Source organism: Zootoca vivipara, chromosome 10 (genome assembly GCF_965207765.1).
Source record: "Zootoca vivipara chromosome 10, rZooViv2.hap1.1, whole genome shotgun sequence".
Classification (NCBI taxonomy): Eukaryota; Metazoa; Chordata; class Lepidosauria; order Squamata; family Lacertidae; genus Zootoca; species Zootoca vivipara.
The window spans coordinates 44180421-44203192 of record NC_142593.1 but is presented as its reverse complement, the minus strand read 5'-3'; the positions used below and the strand labels follow the sequence as shown (position 1 = coordinate 44203192).

The following is a 22772-nucleotide window of genomic DNA, read 5'->3' as shown; positions in this document are numbered from 1 at the left end:
GAAAATGAGGGGAGATGGCCCAAAGTTGTTGAGCCTCTCCCCCCACGCAGCTGTGGGCAGGAAACACCCCCAGATCGCTCCCGGCTCGCTGCGGCATCGAGGGAAGCCGCACTCCCGGCAATGAGCTGGCTGGCGGCATGCCGCTTCTCCCCACCCCAACCACCATGCCACTATCCATGTATTGGACAACCCCAGTTTATTTGACTTGATATTTGAGTCAAAAAACCTTGTCCAATACACGGAAAAATACAGTATATGTGTGTGTTTTTCCTTTGTGATAATGGTGATTGTAATGAATATAAAATTGTAAAATTAATAAAAATTATTTAATTTAAAAAACAGGGTGAAAATGAGGCAGAACGAGGAAGAGAGGCAGTAAAAGTTAAAAATTCAAAGCTCAGTAAGGGGGAAAAATGAACCAAGAAAAACAATGAATCAGACAGAGAATGAATGCTAAGTAGCAACAGCAGCAATGCTTTATTAAAATTAATAATAAATAATCAGCAATGCCACTGATTTCGTCTTATTCTGAAGATAGCGCCTCTGGCGGTACACATTTGCACGAATTCAAAGGAAGTTTACATTCAGCAGCTCCCAAGCCAAAAATGGACTTGGCTTGGAAAGGTGTGAATTGGCCCAATAAGCAGAGCTCAGTACTTCAATTGCAATCGGCATAAGCTCCCCAACATCTGTGGGGAATCGGTACATTTGAAGTGCTTCCACTTAGGACCAGTGGGTTTTAAAAACCCTTGGGAATTTTCCATTTATCTACGTTGCTTAAATAAACGCTTGCCCTGTTACACTTTCCAAGCACATGGTTTTTATTTGGCAGAACAGATTTCCGAGAGAGACAGGAAGAAATTGCGCATCTTTACATTCTCCCGCCAGGAAGACAAGAATCCTGCAGACCTTGGTCAAGGGCACTCCTGCATGCATCTCAGAACTGGAAGTGGAAGCCTGGAAGGAGCAAGACTGCTACCAGGATGCCTATACAGTCCTACCTTGGTTCTCAAACAGAATCCGTTCCGGAAGTCCGTTTGACTTCCAAAAACGTTTGAAAACCAAGACGCAGCTTCCGATTGGCTGCAGGAGCTTCCTGCGCTCAATCAGAAGCCGTGGAAGCCACGTCGGACGTCCGGCTTCCCAAAAAAGTTTGCAAACCAGAACACTTACTTCCGGGTTTGCGGCGTTCGGGAGGCAAAACGTTCGAGTCGCAAGGTGTTCAAGAACCAAGGTATCCATGCATTCAAAGCACCAGAGCTTCCGAGTCTAAAACTCTGACCTGCATCTTGGCCCAAGTCTCTGCTTCTTCTCACTTTTGAAACGGAGGCACAAAGAAAATGTGAATATATGTTTAATAACAGCTTAAATTGGAATTAGGCTTCCCTTGGGACGTTTTGCTCTCCCAGCCAGAGCCAGACCAGATATTACAGCCATAATTATTTCTCTCCTAATATGATAAACTATCTTCCTTTTCCAGGCACTCTAAGCTAAATCTGCTTTATACTGGAACCCTCACTCAGCACTCGGGTGGATAACCGCATTCCGTCCAAGACCGATTTTCACTTGAAGAAGCGAGCCCAGAGCCTCCAAGGTAGACGCAATTTTTATAGGCACTCTCACTCTTAAGACAGTAAACAGAGGAGCTTGCAGTTTCATTGCCTGTTTTGACAAGGCAGATCCCTAGCAGGATTACAAAACTCAGCAGACCAAAATTAATCCCTGCTGTAACTTTGGTCTAGACAATATAAAACATTTAAAAACAAGGTGGGGGGGGGGAGTGGCATCAAAGGGAGGGAGGGGAGAAGCCAGGCTGGAGAACAGGAGAAACTGAAAACAATCATGGTTTGGCTGTGCAATAATGAAGATCTATGCCCAGCCTTCTATCGGGCTGAAGAAGAAACAGGAATAATATCTGATGATTAGCCGAAAAAGGAAAAAGGAAAATGTAAGGAGTGCTATCATTCAGCACATGTAAGATGCATTTAATTATTTATTATCTCTTCCTTCCTTCCTTCCTTCCTTCCTTCCTTCCTTCCTTCCTGGAACTCAAGGTGACATACTGTATATGGAGGTCCCAAGGTCTCCTGTCCAGGTACTGATCAGACCCTGATCTGCTTACCTTCGGCAAGGTGGCTGTGTCGTGTGCCCTTGGGATCTTGCCTTGGGACCAAAGCACTAAAACAAGGGTTTTATCACACAAGGCGGTTTTTCAGGTTTTCTATGTTCGGGCAAAACTTTCCCTATGGATATGCCTGATGAGGAACGATCCTGTATCTGCTACAGACCCCTTTGTGCTCTGCAAAGAGTTCTGGGGCAGGTTACAGAGGGTGCGAAGATTGATGCAAGACACTGTTGAGATTCATTCCCTGTCCTGCAGTCATAGGACTATTGTTTATCATATGACTGTATGCGTTTTGTGCCCACAGAGTGGAAGTGACGTAGACAGGATGTTTGTCTTACTGTTGTTCCTGAAGTGGAACTGTTGTTTCTTTTGCTCTCTCTTTGCTGCCTGCTATGCTAGAGAGAGGCAGCCATGCTAAACAGCCCTGAATGTCTGACCTGGGCAAACAGAGACAGACTCTGCATTTTGCAACAATAAAATGTTGTTGTTTAGTCATTTAGTCGTGTCCGACTCTTCTTGACCCCATGGACCAGAGCACGCCAGGCACTCCTGTCTTCCACTGCCTCCCGCAGCTTGGTCAGACTCATGTTGGTAGCTTCAAGAACACAGTCCAACCATCCCTCCTCTGTCGTCCCCTTCTCCTTGTGCCCTCCATCTTTCACAACATCAGGGTCTTTTCCAGGGAGTCTTCTCTTCTCATGAGGTGGCCAAAGTATTGGAGCCTCTGCTTCAGGATCTGTCCTTCCAGTGAGCACTCAGGGCTGATTTCCTTAAGAATGGATAGGTTTGATCTTCTTGCAGTCCATGGGACTCTCAAGAGTCTCCTCCAGCACCATAATTCAAAAGCATCAATTCTTTGGCGATCAGCCTTCTTTATGGTCCAGCTCTCACTTCCATACATCACTACTGGGAAAACCATAGCTTTAACTATACAGACCTTTGTTGGCAAGGTAATAAAATAGTTTAGCCTTATACAATGGCTTTCCTGTGTGTGTTGTTTTTCAAGCCGAGAGCAACCACAGATATTTGCACCCCCTGGACTCAATAGTAGCCGGGCATATCTGCACAAGGCTTTCTCCTAGCTCTGGGCAGTCTCACAACTGCCCCTGGCGACAAATGCTAAAAGACACTACCTTGGTGTTCCTTCCCCATTCAAGTTTTTCCTTGCCTCTGAAAACTATCCATGGAGCTGCCTTATACAGAGAGTCACAACACGGGTCTGTTTATTTATTTATTATTTTACTTTAGTTATTTCCACCAGGTAGGTCTCAAAGCGGCTTCCAATAATAAAAATAAAAATAAACACTGTGCAAAATTTTAAACATAAATTAAACCTCCAAAACACAGGAGCTTTCCAGGAGCTTTTTCCTGGCAGGAGCTTTCCAGAGTTTCACCAGCGGTCTCTCTCTCTACATTTGCTGGGGATTGCCAAGGACTGAACCTTTTTGCATGTAAATCATGAGCACTACCGTAGCTCTGAATCGCTGCTCTTCCCTAAACTCAGCATTCCTCGCATAATAATAATAATAATAATAATAATAATAATAATAACAACAAGAACAACAATTTATTATTTATACCCCGCCCATCTGGCTAGGTTTCCCCAGCCACTCGGCGGCTTCCAACAAAATATTAAAATACAAGGGTCTGTTAAACATTAAAAGCTACGAACACCACTTCTAATAATAAGTCAACAGAATCATAAGAAATGAAAGCCGCCTAGCCCTACCGCCAGCAACATGAAACACAATTATCTGCTCAACAGACTTCCAAAGGATCCCCTCTTGGCATGAGGCAGTCAGGATGGTACCCTTCAAAGTATCCAGTCATTCCTGACCATTCGTCATGCTGGCTGGGCGCAACTGAAGTTGGCTATCCCCACCAAGGTCATTCAAACGACACCTATTCTCCAGAGAAGCGTGAACTTGCAGAGACAAGAGCTCTAGCTGGCTTAAGTAAGCCAAGCTAAAAGGCTGAGGGATGCTTGGGCACACATGCCCACACACAACATGCCAGCCAAGCGTCTTCGCAGCCCCAGATCCTAGGGTGGCAGCTCAGGTTTCTTGCCAATGCAGAAATATGGGAATAACCAGATCCTAAACATGAGCTCAAAAGTCATCCACCAATTCTCACCAAAGGATGTTTGACACAGCTGCAGTTTGGGGGTGGGGAGGCTATTTAGGGAACTTCAGATGTGATTAATGAAGTGCTGAGGATGCGTTCTGTTAAGTGGGTCGCATTGGGATTCAACCTTCATTTATAATTGGATATGGAAACGGCGTGGTGTCTGCTGAGGTCCACAGAGGCACAAAAATGTTTTATTGCTTACACATTCAAGCTCCGATGAGATTATCAGCTTTTGCTTTTTTCAAAAAAAAAAAGAGAGGAAAAAACAAGTTCCCAGCCCCTTAGGATGAAGATATGTTGGAAGTGTGTGTGTGTGTGTTGAATTTTTTTAGAAGTCGGAGAGGTGGCTAAGCAGTAATTATGGGTTTCGCGAGTTACATGGTCAAGGAGTGATGCTTGGGAGACATCACTCCTTGACCATGTAACTAGCGAAACCCGCAATTATGCAAAATAAGAGCAGCAATACAAATGTCCCCATGCCGCATGGGTAAACACATAGGATGGCCCCAAACCCCGTTAAAACTTACCTCAATTCTTTTTTCATACTTTCCCCCTTTGATGAGACGATGGACGTAGATCTTGGGGACATGAATATCTTCTGGGGCAAAGGAACCAACGTCCACAATTTCTTCTACCTGAGCAGATGTGAAAAGCAAAAAGGGTAAAAATCAGAGGGTGCACACAGTACAGAGAGATTAGCAGATGGCAACATGCAGGGCCCTTCAGATCCTTTTGAAGAGTTAAGTCCCCGGGTCCTTTTTTGAAGCGACAATGAGTTACATAGCTCCAAGCTCTCTCAATTTATGAAGTGAGGTGAGGACTTGGGCTTGGGAGAGTGAGTGTGGTGTATTGCTTAAGAGCGGTGGACTCGTAATCTGGGGGACCAGGTTCACGTCTCCGCTCCTCCACATGCAGCTGCTGGGTGACCTTGGGCTAGTCACACTTCTCTGAAGTCTCTCAGCCTCACTCACCTCACAGACGGGGGGGGGGGGGAATTCCTTCCAGTAGCACCTCAGAGACCAATTAAGTTTGTCATGCACACTTCTTTAGATACACTGAAACAGAAGTCACCAGACCCTTATGTGAAGTCAGAGGGTGGGGAGCGATATTACTCAGAAGGGTGGTGGGAATGGGTGATTGGCTGATAGGAGTGGTAAACCTGTTGACGACTGTTAACGACTGCATTTGGTCTTGCAGGAAAAAGCAAGGGGTGAGATGGCTAAAGAAAGCTTATCATGTATAATGAGATAAGAATCCAATGTCTTTATTCAAACCAGGTCTCTCCATGGTTTTAAGCTTGGTAATGAGTTGCAATTCAGCAACTTCTCTTTCCAGTCAGTTTCTGAAATTTTCCTGTAATAAGACAGCTACTTTGAGATCTTGTATAGAATGTCCTGAGAGACTGAAGTGTTCTCCTACTGGTTTCTCTGTCTTGTGATTCCTGACCTCACAGAGTGTTTGTTGTGGGGGAGGAAGGGAAAGGAGAATGTTAGCCGCTTTGAGACTCCTTAAGGGGAGTGAAAGGCGGGATATCAAGTCCAAACTCTTCTTCCTCCTCCTCCTCTTCTTCTTCTTCTTCTTCTTCTTCTTCTTCTTCGATCCTTTAACTGGAAGGCTGACTTTCCCTACTACCCACTTCCTGGTTCTGCAAGTAAGCGTTTGCACAGATTGTGTCTATACACACTGAGTGCCATGTGCACAGCATGCTTTTAAGTCAAGAGCATCAGGTGGTTCCCAAGAACAAGCATGGCAAAATACTTTATGCCACCCATTCTCCAAGCTAATTTGCTGTCCCAAGATGACCTGTTGAGCTTCACTGCAGAGTAGGGAGTTAAAATCCAGTCTCTCCTGCCCCAGTATAGCATGCCAAACACTATACTACACTGACTCCTGACACCCTACCAAAGCTTCCACACTGAATATTATAGAATAAAAGATCCTGAAGCCAAGCAGGTAAGGTTTGCATGTTTATGCTAGAGGAGAAAGCTGCCTCGGCTGCCTACTCACACTCTCAGCAGTGCAAGGTCAGCTTAGAAGTGTGATCAGAAGGTTCAACTGTGCCTGTAGCTGCTTTGAGAACCAGCAGCTACTACAGTCACTAGGAGGCTTCTCTCCATACGACGCCTTTCCAAGAGGAAAATATTTGAGCAGACACTATTTTCTCTCTCTTCGTATAGCCATGATCTTTCACTTTACTTCTTGGAAGCAAGGAGCATTTTACAAAGCAAAAAAATATGAGCACGCATTTATTCTGAGCGTACTGTTTGGGACACTTCAATTTATAACATGTGCAGAATGCACATGTTGCCACCCCATGTGCTAAGAACACCAAACACATTTATTTAAGCAGGTGGGTTGTCCCCCATGGGCTTATAAAAGAATAAGCATTTTGAAATCCCAGTTGGAGAAACTCATCATAAATCAAGATGCACATTGCAAAATAATAGCCTAAGCACAGCAAGCCTCTTCCCCACAGAAACTCCAAATAGGATTGAGGAGCACCGTGGGGGTGAGGGAGCAACAAAATGCACCAATTTCCAATTTGACAGAAGCAAGCAAAAAGCCAAGCCTCTCTCCATCCTGCCTTGCTTCGCAAAAACAGCAGTAGGTACCCAGCAGAACACCAAAGGAAAAATGTCTTTCTATTCTCAGCCTTCTAATAAACCTTTCAAAGCATTAATTCTACCCCCCACCTTAAACTATGAAAGAGGAAAAACAGAACCAGAGCTCTAAAAACAGTAACTAGGTGGATTCCTAAGGCTGAAATGTGGAAGACCAACATGGCATCATGGCCAAATACGTCGTTGTCGTATGTATGTATGTCTTGATATCCTACCATTCTTCCAAGTTGCATGAAGCACTGCAGCCTTGTGCATCTGGGAATCCTGGGGACAAACCTTTGCTCTTGGCAAGAAAGCGTGCAAAGGTCCCAATTCACTGCTAGTGACAATTACCACAGGAACTTCCTGGACACAAAAGGCTAATTCTTGTGTCCTTGGAGCTGGGAAGCCGCTAAAGACAGATGCCCGAATTCACAAATTAGCGGGTGCAAATTCATCTCTTACACCAGTATATAAAAGCATTTTTGAGTGGCCAACGCTGTAATGTTTGATGCGGAAAAGTGATTGTGTGGAAGCTTGGACACGATCCAGGAAGCAAACCTTGACCCTCCAGATGTTGTTGGACTCCAGCTCCCATCGTTTCCAACCTTTGGCCATGCTGCCTATGGCTAATAGGAGATGGATTTCAACACCATCTGGAGGGTCTTAGGTTAGCTACCCCTGAATTAGAAAAAAGGGGTGAGATAATAATAATATTGTAATAATTTATTATTTATACCCCGCTCATCTGGGTGTGTTTCCCCAGCCACTCTGGGCGGCTTTCAACAGAATATTAAAAACACGATAAAACATCAGTCATTAAAAACTTCCCTAAACAGGGCTGCCTTCAGGTGTCTTCTAAAAGCCAGATAGTTGCTTATTTCCTTGACATCTGATGGGAGGGCATTCCACAGGGCAGGCGTCACCACCGAGAAGGCCCTCTGCCCGGTTCACTGTAACCTCACTTCTTACAGTGAGGGAACCGCCAGAAGGCCCTCAGAGCTGGACCTCAGTGTCCAGGCTGAACGATGGGAGTGGAGACGTTCCTTCAGGTATACTGGGCCGAAGCCATTTAGGGCTTTAAAGGTCAGCACCAACACTTTGAATTGTGTTTGAAGAGACTCACTGGTAGGCCAAAGCCACTATTGCAGCTTCCTGGCTAAAGCGTCGTCAGTGTGGCGCATCTCGGAATTCAAATTTGTGAGGCAGAATTAGAATTAAGCAGAGTTACTGGGACGCAAGAGCTAGGACTTTATCGGCAATATAAGAGTGTGCATTTATAAGCATGGCCATTTCTCAGCGTCTCAGCGTTAACAATGAAAGCAACACCACAATTTTAGGTGACTAATGGAGCTATTCATTCCTGTCCCACAATGTAATGAAAGTCCATTGTACCTGCGATAGCAGCATTCGGATGGCGTTGCTAAGTAACCAAAGATGCATTGCAGGGTTTTTAATTACATTTCCTTAATTAGTTGTGGGTGAAAGGACATCTCTGCACTCAGATCTGAGCCCCAACCCCCCACCCCTTTGTTCCTCTTCCTTTCTAAATTAAACCTCATCTTCCAGTCTCCCAATTATTCCATAATAAATGAGGATCTCAAAAATCAGGAGGAAAACTAGGCTTCTGTTATCCAAGCCTTTGTTTTTCCCTTTGGTAAGGAACCATTTCATTTACAAAGTGTTCTACAAATGGGATTCAAAAAGAAAATGATTGCATGTGAAAACAGCATGCTCAATCTTCGCCGGACTGCGCCGGAATTTTTATCCCCACTTGCTGTTTATATCCTGTATTGGGGTTTGTCTCTTCGTTTGAGACGGGGTGGGTATACTTGTTCCCAATCCTAGCTACACTAAATTCTTTAACTTCTCTCTAGATGCGTAAGGGCAGCTCCCTCTTCCATCCCTGGGGACTATCAAATAATTACGGCCTTCAGAACACGCATCGTTTTTCAGGAGGGTTAACAAGCGCACACTGGAAACTTAGGTTTGTGAAATTAAAAGTGCCTCAAAGTTGCTATGTTTGCCCTGGCTCAACAAATCTGTTTTAAAAAACCACCACCACCATGACCACAGAGTCTTTTGGGGCTAGGAGAGTAACGAGGAAACACACTGAAACGGGTGAGGCGAATGAATAGTTAAAGGGAAGGTGTGGAGTCATAGTGTCCAACACAGTCATACTCCATCACCGAGTAATTCAATCAGGATGAATGCTGACAGTCATAAATCTCCCCTGCAAACAAATCGGATTGAAAGCTCAAGTAAAAAAAAAATGGACATATACCACCCTGGGCTCATTTGGGAGAAAGGGTGAGAAACAAATTTTATAAATAAAATAACCTCTGTGTAAGCTTTGGACAAGCAGATCGGGGCAAAAGCTCAATAAGCAGGGAGTCCAAAAATAGCTTCTCAGTGTGAACCAGGAACCGACCTATCCAGAAAACAAGATGGTTCTACAATCATATAGCTCTCTATATATTCTATATCAGGCATCCCCAAACTTCAGCCCTCCAGATGTTTTGGACTACAATTCCCATCATCCCTGACCACTGGTCCTCTTAGCTAGGGATCATGGGAGTTGTAGGCCAAAACATCTGGAGGGCGGCAGTTTGGGGATGCCTGATCTATATATTTGGGTAGGCCTGTTCCGCCCAATCTATTCTATTCCCTTCTGCTGCCTAGTTCTCCATTTCCCCGTTTCCCCATTTTTCAGTCTGTCAGTATTCTACAACATTTAATTTTTGTGTGGCTGCTTCCCCACCCTCTGGGTTATATTTTAGCTACAGATTTGCTTTTCTGCCTGCGTATAATTATTACCTCAAGTCTGCTGGGTATTTCTTCCCTTGAGCGTCAGTGAGATTTTGGCTACATAAGCACAAGCACGGGAAGACTGGTATGCCAGCATACAGCTGCTGAAGATCTCATCTGCATAGCTGCCAAGTTATCCCTTTTTTACAGGGATTTTCCCTTATGCTGAATAGGCTTCCTCGCGAGAAAAGCAAAAACTTGGCAGCTATGCTCATCTGCACTATACCCGAAAGTGGTATGATGCTGTTTTGAAACAGTCATGGCTTCCCCCAAAGAATCCTGGGAAATGTAGTGTGCTGAGGGTACTGAGAGTTGTGAGGAGGCCCCTATTCCCCCTCACAGAACTACAATTCCCATAGTTCCCTGGGAAGAGGGACAGACTGTTAAACCACTCTGAGGACTGGGACCCTCCCTGCTGATAATGCTTTCTATGCGATGGGATTTTAATATAATATAATATAATATAATATAGTATAGTATAATATAGTTTAGTTTAGTAGGTGGAGGAACATCAAATCTTGGGGGTCTCCACCTTCAGCCTGCAGGCCTCAGGTGAGTGCTAGGCCTTTCGTAGTTGTTTACCGGAAACAGGTGGTTCAGGTTTTACATTTACGCAAATGATACCACAGCTTGTCATCTTTGGGGCTTCTCTAAAATCCTGCCCTCTTCCATCCCTGCTGCAGGTAAAGGCATATCATCTTCAAGAGTAGAACATCACGCCTGGTTTCAGTTTTGCGTCTATACAGCATCTGTCAACTCATCTGAGCAATAGGCAAAGATCTGCAAGGAATCCTTGCAAGCTTCGAAGTACAAGTTAAAAATAAAATAAAATTGTTTGACTTTACCTCTACTACTGTTGTTTTGGCAGCTTTACACATGGGCTGGTTAAAGTTTCTTGCAGTTTTCCTATTTGAGGCACAGAAAGGGGGAAGGTAAAGTTAACTGAAAGCAAAAGATAGGAGATTATTTTCTGCTCACATTCAGACTGTTATGTTACTGTAATATCAGGGAAAGCACTGGGTCAACCTAAATTTAAAGGAATTAGGGAGAAGATAGCAGTAAGGTGGTAACATATAGACCTTTGCATACCTAGGATATGTTTAAGAACACATTTAAAATTGCAGGCTTGTTTACCATGCAGTGTGTGTTTGTGTGCATGTGTGCTACTGTTTAAAAGGGGGGGGGGCTTTGCAATGCGCTCCTTCTAAGTGTCAACTAGGAAGTAGGTTCCACTGAGTTCAGCAGTGTTTAAAGGTAAAGGTACAGGGACCCCTGACCGTTAGGTCCAGTTGCGGACGACTCTGGGGTTGCGGCGCTCATCTCGCTTTATTGGCTGAGGGAGCCGGCGTACAGCTTGTGTGTCATGTGGCCAGCACGACTAAGCCACCTCTGGCGAACCAGAGCAGTGCACGGAAAAGCCATTTACCTTCCCACCTGAAAAGCCATTTACCTTCCCATTTACCTACTTGCACTTTTACATGCTTTTGAACTGCTAGGTTGGCAGGAGCAGGGACCGAACAATGGGAGCTCACCCTGTCATGGGGATTCAAACCGGCGACCTTCTGATCGGCAAACCCTAGGCTCTGTGGTTTAGACCACAGCGCCAACCGCATCAGCAGTGTTTACTCCCAGCTAAATAAAATGGGCAACAGTATGCACATCCAGGGCACATTTTGCAACGTGGAGGGGAGAAAGGAGATTATCCACGTTACACATAATTTGTGACACCTATTTGACCACTGAATGGGGGAAGAGCAAGACTTACAAAGTGCAGAGATACTTCATTGCCTTCTACCCAGAAGATTTCCACTAGCAAACCAAGGCCGATGGCAAACACAATATTTGGGGGGGGGGGTGCTTGGGGTTATATAACAACCAGACATATGCTTAAGAATATAAAAACATAAGAAGAGCCTGCTGGATCAGGCCAATGGCCCATCTAGTCCAGCATCCTGTTCTCACAGTGGCCGACGAGATGCATGTGGGAAACCAGCAAGCAGGATCTGAGTGCAAGAGATACTCTCCCTTCCTAGAAATTAGCTGTCTTTGTTTGCATGTGTTGTGCATGGAGGAAGAAGGGGAAGGGAGGGGGGGTTGGTGAGCAGAGCAAACGGGGCCAATCCCATCGTTATACAGGTGTCAAGTTTTTCTGATAATGTGGGCTCAAATGATTGTCTACGGCACAGACTCTAAGCCTTGGTGGAGCAGCCTCAAAACTGAGTGAAAGGATCCTATTTTCTAGATATTTCTCTCCATCCTGAGTTTATCATACAACATAAAAAAATGTTTGGGCTTCTACTGCCCCCTCCTGGAAACTTTTGCTTTATTAAATGCTAAATGAGTCCCTGCGGTCCCCTAATTTGGGTATTTAGAGTTGCATGGACCAAGAAGAGATACAAGAAATGCAGGTTTCTCTTTTTAACAAATTCAGATCCACCCTATTTGTTTTTTATAGCATTATATATGCATTCTCCATCTATTTAATCCTTATGTTTCCTAAATCTCCACTTTTCACAGGTCATACAAAACAGAGTCAGGCCACTGGTCCCTCTTAACACACTCAACACCTAAACATAACAAAAAAAAAACCTACTCTGAAGAGTGGGCTAAACAACTTTTAAATTAAATTTAAATTATTATACAAGTCAAGCAGGCATCACGTGCCCCATGTGAGCTGCAGGTACAACACAAGAAGAAGAAAAAGCCCATTGAAGCTGCGTATTAGAGGGGAAGAACATTTGCACACTGATGGGTCAGCTTTGTCCAACATTACTGATCTTCTCGTTCAGGATACTCCAAAGGAAGTCCAAGATTTCCTGGTGAACCCTTTGAAAACTGCTGCTTTGGAGAGAAGCACATCTGCTCTGTGTGCAATACCGTACCTGAAGATAATGTTCCCGGCGCGATCAGATTTCCACGCCTTCACTAGCGCAAAATCCCCTGTTATCGACTTTTCCATAATATAGTGTCGCCCATCAAACTCCCTCACCTGTGAGAAGTCGGGAGGAAATATTTGAAAAGTTATTCATCTTGAACATGGTTCCCTCCCATGTTGACATTTTAAATTTTTCCTTTGCAGAATGTCAAGCAATAGAGATGGGGGCATGGCTGGTGCTAGCTGGTCAAAAGCCTCACATTTTTTTCTGGACTCTCCCTTCCCAAGAACCATGGGTCACTACTGCTGCCATAAAGGTAAAGGTAAAGGGACCCCTGACCATTAGGTCCAGTCATGACAGACTCTGGGGTTGCGGCGCTCATCTCGTGTTATTGGTAGAGGGAGTCGGCATACAGCTTCCAGGTCATGTGGCCAGCATGACAAAGCCGCTTCTGGCGAACCAGAGCAGCACATGGAAACGCCGTTTACCTTCTCGCCAGAGCACTACCTATTTATCTACTTGCACTTTGACGTGCTTTCAAACTGCTAGGTTGGCAGGAGCTGGGACCGAACAATGGGAGCTCACCCCATCGCAGGGATTTGAACCGCCGACCTTCTGATCAGCAAGCCCTAGGCTCTGTGGTTTAAGCCACAGCTGCCCTATTTCCACCATTAAAACACACGTGCATGAACTTTTACCTCTCTGGGCTCGCTGGCAAGGGCAACAGTACCATCTGTGTTGTATTTGATTGGAGCCCCTCCTTCTTGCACTAAAGTCCCGTACCCTGTGCTGGTGAAGAAAGCTGGGATGCCCGCTCCTCCTGCTCGAATGCGCTCAGCTAGGGTGCCCTGGAAGGAAAGAAACTGTTAAATACAGAGACCGATAACAAGAGAGATTACCGGGTTGTTCAGGACATGAGTAGAGTCAGCAGGATCAGGCTAATGGCCCTTCTAGTCCAGCATCCTGTTCTCAAACTCCCTACTTCTCCTGCTTTCTCTCCTTTGACTTGAGAGCCAGTGTGGTGTAGCGGTTAAGAGTGGTAGACTCATAATTTGGTGAACCGGGTTTGATTCCCTGCTCCTCCACATGCAGCTGCTGGGTGACCTTGGGCTAGTCGCACTTCTCTGAAGTCTCTCAGCCCCACTCACCTCAGAGTGTTTGTTGTGGGGAAGGAAGGGAAAGGAGAATGTTAGCCACTTTGAGACTCCTTCAGGTAGTGATAAAGCGAGATATCAAATCCAAACCATAGCTGCCAAGTTTTCCCTTTTCTCGCGAGGAAGCCTATTCAGCATAAGGGAAAATCCCTTTAAAAAAGGGATAACTTGGCAGCTATGATCCAAACTCTTCTCTTCTTCTTCTTCTGCCTGCTTTCCACCAAACAGCTCCTACCGGTATTTCCCTCAAACGGCATCTGAATGCAAAAGTATGGTATGCAGAACAGCGCTTATTAAGGGATTTAATAACATGGGCCTTAGGATTTTGAATCTCATTGGCTGGCCTGCTCTGATGTCACAGGCTCTCTCAGCACTCTGCTTCATGTCACGGTGACATGAAAGCTGATCATCCAAAGACAACAGAGAGAGGCAGAAGGGTCCTTGAAAATATTTTATGGGAGAACATCCTGCAAGAGCGACAGACAACTGCTAATGTGGCTGGAACCTGCTTTATTCCACCTTTGCATCAGTGGCCTGTTTTATGGATAGGATACAGTACTTTTTGTTGCTAGGAAATTCAACATGCCAGCAAACCTTACAAAAAAATTTGTTTGATCTCAGTAAGGCCTCAGTAAAGCTATGGTTTTCCCAGTAGTGATGTATGGAAGTGAGAGCTGGACCATAAAGAAGGCTGATCGCCGAAGAATTGATGCTTTTGAATTATGGTGCTGGAGGAGACTCTTGAGAGTCCCATCAACTGCAAGATGATCAAACCTATCCATTCTGAAGGAAATCAGCCCTGAGTGCTCACTGGAAGGACAGGTCATGAAGCTGAGGCTCCAATACTTTGGCCACCTCATGAGAAGAGAAGACTCCCTGGAAAAGATCCTGATGTTGGGAAAGATTGAGGGCACTAGGAGAAGGGGACGACAGAGGACGAGATGGTTGGACAGTGTTCTCGAAGGTACCAACATGAGTCTGACCAAACTGCGGGAGGCAGTGGAAGACAGGAGTGCCTGGCGTGCTCTGGTCCATGGGGTCACAAAGAGTCGGACACGACTGAATGACTAAACAACAAACAGTAAGGCCTGAACAAATTCATTCCATACTTAAGTTATATCCACAAGATGGCAGCATCTGTACTTTAAAAACCTGTCTCTGACAATTCTTATCTACCCACCTAATACCTATTGGTAAAAGTCTGCCTTTCGGACTATCTGCTCTCTATTTACTGTAACTTTCCTCATGGTTAGTTTTGAACATCTGACTCTTCCAAAAACACCTGCAAGTGGCTGTAACATTTCTGTCCAGCCAGTTAGAACTGTCAGCCCTAAGAACTCCCACAAATAAGACTGAGCTGGGGAAAAGGCGCCAGGTTTGGGCTTAGAATCATAGAACTGGAAGGGACCACGAGGGTCATCCAGTCCAACCCCCTGCAATGCAGGAATCTTTTGCCCAATGTAGGGCTCAAACCCATGACCCTGAGATGAAGAGTCTCATGCTCTGCTAACTGAGCTAACTCTCATGCTCTGCTAACTCTGAGTCTCCAAGGGTGGTGGAACACTTCTGTCGACCTCAACTCCTACGAGGGTCTGTGGGGAAGAAGGTGGTCTTTCAGATATGATGGCCTAAGCCTTCTTCTTTGGTGATAACTCATAGCCAAGTAAGATTGTCTTCCATAAACACGGTTTTAACAGTGAGTCCATAAATGGCTGTGGAGGCCAATTCTGGATCCACACATCCTTCCACAGTGGGGACATAGGTTTCCGGGCGGGAGTTGATCATGATGAGGGTTTGCCAAGCGTGCCTTCCTCTTAGCATGTTTCTCGCTTTCGGTGTTTATACTACATTTTTAAAGATTTGCCTTGAGAGTCTCTAAACCTCTTTTGTTGACCACCAGCATTGCGCTTTCAATTTTAAAATTTGGAATAGAGTAGTTGCTTTGGAAGACGATAATCAGGCATCCAAACAACACGACCAGTCCAACAAAGTTGATGCTGAAGAATCATTGCTTCGACGCTTGTGATCTCTGCTTCTTCCAGTACACTGGCATTAGTTCGCCTGTCTTCCCAAGTGATGTGTAAAAATTTTGAGACACCATTGATGGAATCTTTCGATGAGTAGGAGATGGTCTTTATAAGTGGTCCATGTTTCACAAGCCTAAGTCAGTCAGGGCTTCAAACACTGATGTTGGGCCTGGAAATGAACTGGAAACCTACACAGCTATTTTGGAGCAGGGGCTATGCAAGTTCCAAGAGGAGCTCCCATAAGTTCCTTGGAAGCCACGTGTTGGGCCAGGTGGAAGTTCCAAGTTGTCTTCAAGGGCAGCCACACATGAAACACATTGAATAATCTAGTCTGGAGTAGTACGGTGGCCAACTCATTTCTGTCCAAAAGGGGCCTTAGCAGGTGAACAAGCAGGATCTGAAAACAGATGTTCCGAGCCAAGGCCACCTGAGCCTCTGGTGAAAGTGTTGGATCCAGGATAAACCTCAAGCTACAGACCTGCTCCTTCCAAGGGAGTCTAACCCCACCCAGAACAGGCCAAGAAGCCAAGGTTCACTCTATTAGGTATAACTGTTTTAAAAGGTCACAACTAGCAGGTCTCTTTCCAAAGCAGCGATTTTCTGGAACACCTTCTCCTGCCAAATCCAAGAGGAGTCAGCTGCGATGTGTTCTACAGGCCTGTTAAAAATGTATTTATTTGTTCGGCCATTTCCTGTCGTTAATTTTTAGATGGCACTGCTCAGTGTCTTGTTTTCGTATTCCATTTTTGTTTACATATGTGTGTGCATGTGTGTGTGTGTGTGTGTGTTGTGTGCGTATCTATAAATTCATTAGCTAAATAATGAAACACATTCTCTTAAAAAATATTTAGCCCCTTAAGAAAGGTGTTCTACCTGTGGCGTAAGCTCAACCTCCAGTTCTCCAGATAAATACTGCCGCTCAAACTCTGCATTCTCCCCAACATAGGACGACACCATGCGTTTGATTTGCTTCGTCTGGAGTAAGAGTCCCAGTCCAAAATTGTCTACCCTGCACAGAGAAAGTTGTTGGGCGAAGGTTACAACAAAACGAATGCCACAGAATATCATGAAATTTCACACTCGGGCCCCCTCCTTCCAAAAGGGAAATTAAGATTTGCCATACTTGGCACCACCCTTTGAGTTTTGTATGTAATAAGCTGCACAAGTGCCTCTGTGCTAGAATCGCAAAGGCCCATCACTAGGTGACACTAATTGTATTGCACAGCTGGCAATCAGTTTGTGCTTACAACTTGCCAGTAAAAAAAGGAAGCTTACAGACCATTCAGGCTTCCTCAAACTTGGCCCTCCAGATGTTTTGAGACTACAATTCCCATCATCACCCTGACCACTGGTCCTGCTAGCTAGGGATCATGGGAGTTGTAGGCTAAAAACATCTGGAGGGCCGAGTTTGAGGAAGTCCAACCTAATTCATTTGTCTATACAGTCATACAATCCCTTCCAGAAGTCGGTTCAACTTCCAAAAAGTTCAGAAACCAAAGCATGGCTTCTGATTGGCTGCACGAAGCTCCTACAGCCAATCGGAAGCCCTGTCGGACATTTGGCTTCCAAAAATAGTTCGCAAACCAGAACACTCACTTCCGGGTTTGCAGCATTTGGGAGCCAAAACGTTCAAGAACTAAGCAGTTTGAAAACCAAGGTACGATTGTAAAGGTAAAAGGTAAAGGACCCCTGGGCAGTTAAGTCCAGTCAAAGGCAATTATGGGGTTGTGGTGCTCATCTCGCTTTCAAGCCGAGGGAGCCGGCGTTTGTCCACAGACAGCTTTCCAGGTCATGTGGCCAGAAGGACTAAACCGCTTCTGGCGCAATGGAACACCCTGACAGAAACTGGAGCACACAGAAACACTGTTTACCTTCCCACCACAGTGGTACCTATTTATCTACTAGCAGTGGCCTGCTTTTCAAACTGCTAGGTTGGCAGGAGCTGGGACAGAGCAACAGGAGTTCACCCCGTTGTGCAGATTTGAACCGCCAACTTTCTGATTGGCAAGCCCAAGAGGCTCAGTGGTGTAGACCACAGTGCCACCCACATCCCTGATAGTACAACTGTACTAGGAGTGTGGGGACGATTTTTTGCCTCCTCCCCTTCTTACAACCTCCATGCCACATGCCAGAGATGGCCAGCACCAGGGTCAACAGCGGGTGGAGAGTGAATGTAATCATCATTCTCCACCATCCTACCCCAGTCCCCAGGCTCCTTAGTTTTGGTCTATACCAGTGTTTCCCAAACTTGGGTCCCCAACCATTTTTGGACTACAACTCCCATCATCCATAGCTAGCAGGACCAGTGGTCAAGGATGATGGGAATTGTAGTTCAAAAAAAAAAGCTGGATGCCCAAGTTTGGGAAACACTAGTCTACACTAACTGCCATTATTTCCCCCACCTAAATCTGGGGATGTCAGGAATGGAAATTTAGAGTGTATTATCTCCTTCAGTGTTAGGACAAAAATTGGATAGAGGACACACTGTAATTCAGAATTCAATAATTACCGTATATGGATTTTTTCAGTTTGATCGCTTGCTCTTCCTAGGTTATGGTAAAAGGGACCCCTGACCATTGGGTCCAGTCGTGACCGACTCTGGGGTTGCGGCGCTCAACTCGCATTATTGGCCGAGGGAGCCGGCATACAGCTTCCAGGTCATGTGGCCAGCATGACTAAGCCGCTTCTGGTGATCCAGAGCAGCGCATGGAAACGCCGTTTACCTTCCCGCCAGAGTGGTACCTATTTATCTACATGCACTTTGACGTGCTTTCGAATTGCTAGGTTATAAGACCGCCCCATCTGGCAAAATATTCTGCAAGGCTGGCTCCCGCATGCCTAACTCCTGCTCCTTCCAAGCCATGAAATCATAAAAGTCACCATAAGCCACTTGCTTTCTGGCCAGCTGGGACAACTGTCCACAATCCATCATGAAACAGACTTGGCAAACGATGACAGGAACAGGAGTGGGTAGCTTAGGCAAGATCTGATGCTGCCCCATGGCTTTTAAACTGCCGGATGTGAACTACAGGGAAATACATCTCCCTTTATCATCCAGTAATTATCAGGTAGGAAATGGGGCTGGAAGGGGTCATTAGACAACGCTGCAAAGCTGAGCACTCTTAAAGAGTTGTCAGTGTCCCTAAGCAAAGCCATGCCTCCATCCACAGAAACACACACAGAGAGAGATGAACCACTTTAACTCACAGGCAGGGAGCAAGAGCGAACAGCCTGCATTACTTACTTTGATCTCAGCATCACTAATTCAGATATACAGATGGAAATAGCAGCAAACAGCAGTAAGGATAATTATAGTAGATTCTACTGCAGCACACAATACAGCTGTAACTTTGGCATCTGCACATCACAGGGGTGTTAAAACTCCCTGCAATGCTGCTGTAGGGTCACAAATACATGCTTTGTTCAGTATTAGCCGAGGGCCATGTTCCCTTGCACACAACCTTTTGGGGGCCGGGGGCCAAGAGTAGGTGGGGCCAGAGGCAAAAATGGGAGGAGCAACAGATGTGCCTCTAACCTTTCGTGCATTCCAGCCACGCAGAGGAAGCCGGTGGTATTTTTGTTGGTATTTGTACACATATATCTCCATACAGAGAAGCAAGAAGCATCGCCACAGTTCAAGGACACATTCCTGCCAGGCAAAGAGCACTCAAAAGCGGGTGCAGAGCAGGGCTGGTGAAGGATGCAGCCTGGAGAGAGTCCCAAGGGCCAGGTGGAAAGGTCTGGCAGGGGACGCATTTAGCCCCTAGGTTGCCTGGTCCTGGCCTTATAATACAGTACTTGCATGCTGGGAGTGCTTCTGTTGAGACCCAAGTGGGATCAGAAGTGGGTCCTGAGCACCCAGTTGAAGACCAGTGCTCTAGGCCAGGGTTTCCCAAACTTGAGTTTCCAGCTGTTTTTTTGGACTACAGTTCCAATTGTCCCAGACCACTGGCTGCTAGCTATGGATGTTGTGGGACTACAGTTTCCATTGTCCCAGACCACTGGCTGCTAGCTATGGATGTTGGTAGAATTGTCTCTACCAAGATACCTGCCAAGCTCCTCTCTGAAAAATAAGGGACCGGACCGGAAGTAGCATACCGGAAGTAGCGTGGCGGCCATTTTGGAACTGGGCGGCGCATGCTCAGAAGTGACTTTTGATGCTGCTGTGCCCAGTTCCAAAATGGCCGCCACACCAGAAGTCGCGCTGCAGCCATTTTGGAACTGGGCAGAGCAGCATCAAAAGTCGCTTCTGAGCATGCTCCACCCAGTTCCAAAATGGCCGCCGCACCAGAATAAACCGGGGAAAAATAAAAAAAATCTGTTTTTTCGGCTGGGGACAGCTGGAAAAACAGGGGTTTCCCGGGGAAAATGGGAAACTTGGCAGCTATGCTCTACCAAGTTTGGAAAACCCTGCTCTGGGCCAAGGATGGGGACCCTGCGGCATTCCAGATGTTGCCTGGCCACCACCATGCTGGCTGGGGCTCTCTTGGGAGTTGAAGACCAACCACAACTGGTTCTCCACCCCAGCTTGATTCAGTTCATTTGTGTGCTCTCTTTTTCCTAGAGCAGCTTCTGTTTCTTGGTCACTCTGAGGGTGAAGGAAACAGAAGCACAACCGAAAAGGAAACCTCAAGTTTTTAGGGGCCCCCTCCTTGATGTTATACATTACGGATATCATGCAGTCAGTCACAATACTCACAACACAAGCCTAGCAAATGACATCTAATAGGGGCTGGAAAGAAGATAAAAGTCCCGACCAGAGAAGATTGGCAGACTAAATTGATAGATTATGCCGAAATGGCAAAAATGACCGGAAGAATCAGAAATCAGGAAGACCAAAATTTTAATAAAGAATGGGGGAAATTTATCATTTATCTTTTTTAAAAAAACCATTGTAAACAGTTAAAATTGTTAGTAGGATTGAAATGACACTTGTAGTTTAATGGTGAATTTTGGATTTGATGGAGATGGGTTACTATAAAAGATTCAGGAAGAAATGGCTAACAATAGGACCCACAAAGAGGAGGAGGGAAGTCCAGGAGATTCTTTGGAATCTTACTTCTATGTTGCATGCTGGATATGTGATTGTAAAACTGTAATTTGAAAAACCAAATAAATAAATAAATAAATAATTTATTATTATTATTTTTAGTGACATCTAATAGGGGCTGGAAGCCGAGGTTAATCTTTTTGTCTCTCCTGCATGACAGGCTGTTCTAATGCAGTGGCTGACTTCAGGCTTGGAAAACCTCCCATGTCCATTCCTCGTTTGCCACCTGAATAGCAAACAACCTTGTTGACAGTGTGTGAATATTCAGAGCCTCCGTATGTTAGGAATTATTACCGGGACTGTCTGACCTGCCAGAAGGCTGAAGTAACCTTCCCCCTATAAAAAGAAAGTGCTGTTCTGAAGTGTGTAGGGTTGACACAGTCAGTTCAAAAATAAACACACTTAACATCTGGTGAAATATGCTAAAATAATTTAGGAGCAGTTGGGCTGGTTTGAATATGTATTTCCATTTATTTCAAGGTGCGAATCGGATGCCGTTGTGAGCTGAAATGAAAGCAAACAAATCCACAGGCAATCCAGTGTTGCATAGAAAGAGGCTGCAACCCAACATAGGTGCCAACTCCCAGATTGAAAAATCCGGGATCGGCTGCAGCACGGCAGCGGAAGTCGCACTGCGGCCATTTTGGAACTGGGCAGAGCAGCACCGGAAGTCACTTCTACGCATGCTCTGCCCATTTCCAAAATGGCCGCAGCGCCAGAAATCGCTTCTGCGCATGTCCAGAGACTCCAGACATGCGCAGAAGGAGCCTCCCCGGGCCGGTAAGAATCCGGGGGATTTACGGGGGTTTTTTAAAATCCAGGCTGCCAGCGGGAAACGGCTGGAAAAACGGGGGTTTCCCGGGGAATACGGGAGACTTGGCAGCTATGCAACCCAACATGCAGCCTTATTTTTTGGAGGTGGGGGGAAGGAGGAAGGAGGGGGGGGGAGATTGTGTGTGTGGTTGCAGCACTTGCACTTTCTGATTTCACTCATTTGCAAATGTGCCCACAAGCCCAAAGAAGTTGCCAACCGGTATACAAATTTGACTAACAACAACAAGAACCCCCGTACAAAAAGCATGAACCCAAGCCCTGGGGAAATGCTCAGTGGGCTTCTTCACAGGTGAAGTGTAGGGAAGCAGAGCAACTGGTTGAGCCAGGCACTCGGGAATGCTGAAACTGGTGCCAGCACCAAGGGATGCAGAATTTAAAATAGGTCGCCCAGGAACTTAGCCAATATTGGTCATTGTGACCCCATATACCCTTTGTCCCCTTTTGACACACATTGAGAAAATATATGACTGAAGTCAAAAGAAAAGTAGTGGTACCTCTACTTACGAATAACTCTACTTACGAATGTTTCTACTTACGAATGGAGCTCCATCCGCCATCTTGGATGCGGTTTAGATAGGATTTTTTCTACTTACGAATTTTTAGATAGGATTTTTTCTACTTACGAATTTTTTCTCCCAATGCATTCCTATGGGATTCGACTTACAATTTGTTTCTACTTACAAATGTGCGTTTGGAACGCATTAAATTTGTAAGTAGAGGTACCACTGTAATAGCTCTGACACACAACTGGGGGAATATGTAAAGGACTGCAGAAGATTAACACTGGGTGCAACAAGCATAATTTGCTTTGTTTCCACAATTTGCATGACATCCCATAACAAAAAGTTCTCTGGACGGTGTGCATAGCTATAGATATACAGAATTACGTATATCTTGTGTATATATATTCTTCAGCATCACACACACAAAAACTTGAGCATTTCATGTATTCCAAGTACTATGTCCAGCAATGTCATTCAAATTGGGTAATGAAGAAAGACTAAAAGTGTTTTGATTATAGAGGAAATCAGCATGATCTTATCATTTAGCTACACTGTAAATAGCAGTATCAGGGGAAACCTTATTTATTAATTAATGTTTAACCAGATTCAGGTCTTTTACACCAAGCAGCCAAACCCCTCTGGTGTTTTGTAAACACTCGTTAACACTG

The 22772-nt window shown here is 45.3% G+C and overlaps 1 protein-coding gene and 1 long non-coding RNA gene across 2 annotated transcripts in view; one reads left to right on the top strand and one right to left on the bottom strand.

The window, feature by feature from the left end:
- Positions 1-22772, bottom strand: part of OXCT1 (3-oxoacid CoA-transferase 1) — a 58240-nt gene that overhangs the window by 26580 nt on the left and 8888 nt on the right. The window contains exons 4-8 of the mRNA XM_035100569.3: positions 16591-16726; positions 13235-13384; positions 12543-12649; positions 10506-10566; positions 4780-4887 (exon numbers count right to left, since the gene is read on the bottom strand). Of these exons, the coding sequence (XP_034956460.1) occupies positions 4780-4887; positions 10506-10566; positions 12543-12649; positions 13235-13384; positions 16591-16726 (562 nt within the window). The remainder of the gene's footprint in view (positions 1-4779; positions 4888-10505; positions 10567-12542; positions 12650-13234; positions 13385-16590; positions 16727-22772) is intronic.
- LOC148684459 (uncharacterized) lies at positions 1831-10504 on the top strand. Its single transcript, XR_015946194.1, has 3 exons — positions 1831-1974; positions 8730-8839; positions 10344-10504. It is a non-coding gene; the product is annotated as an uncharacterized LOC148684459 (long non-coding RNA).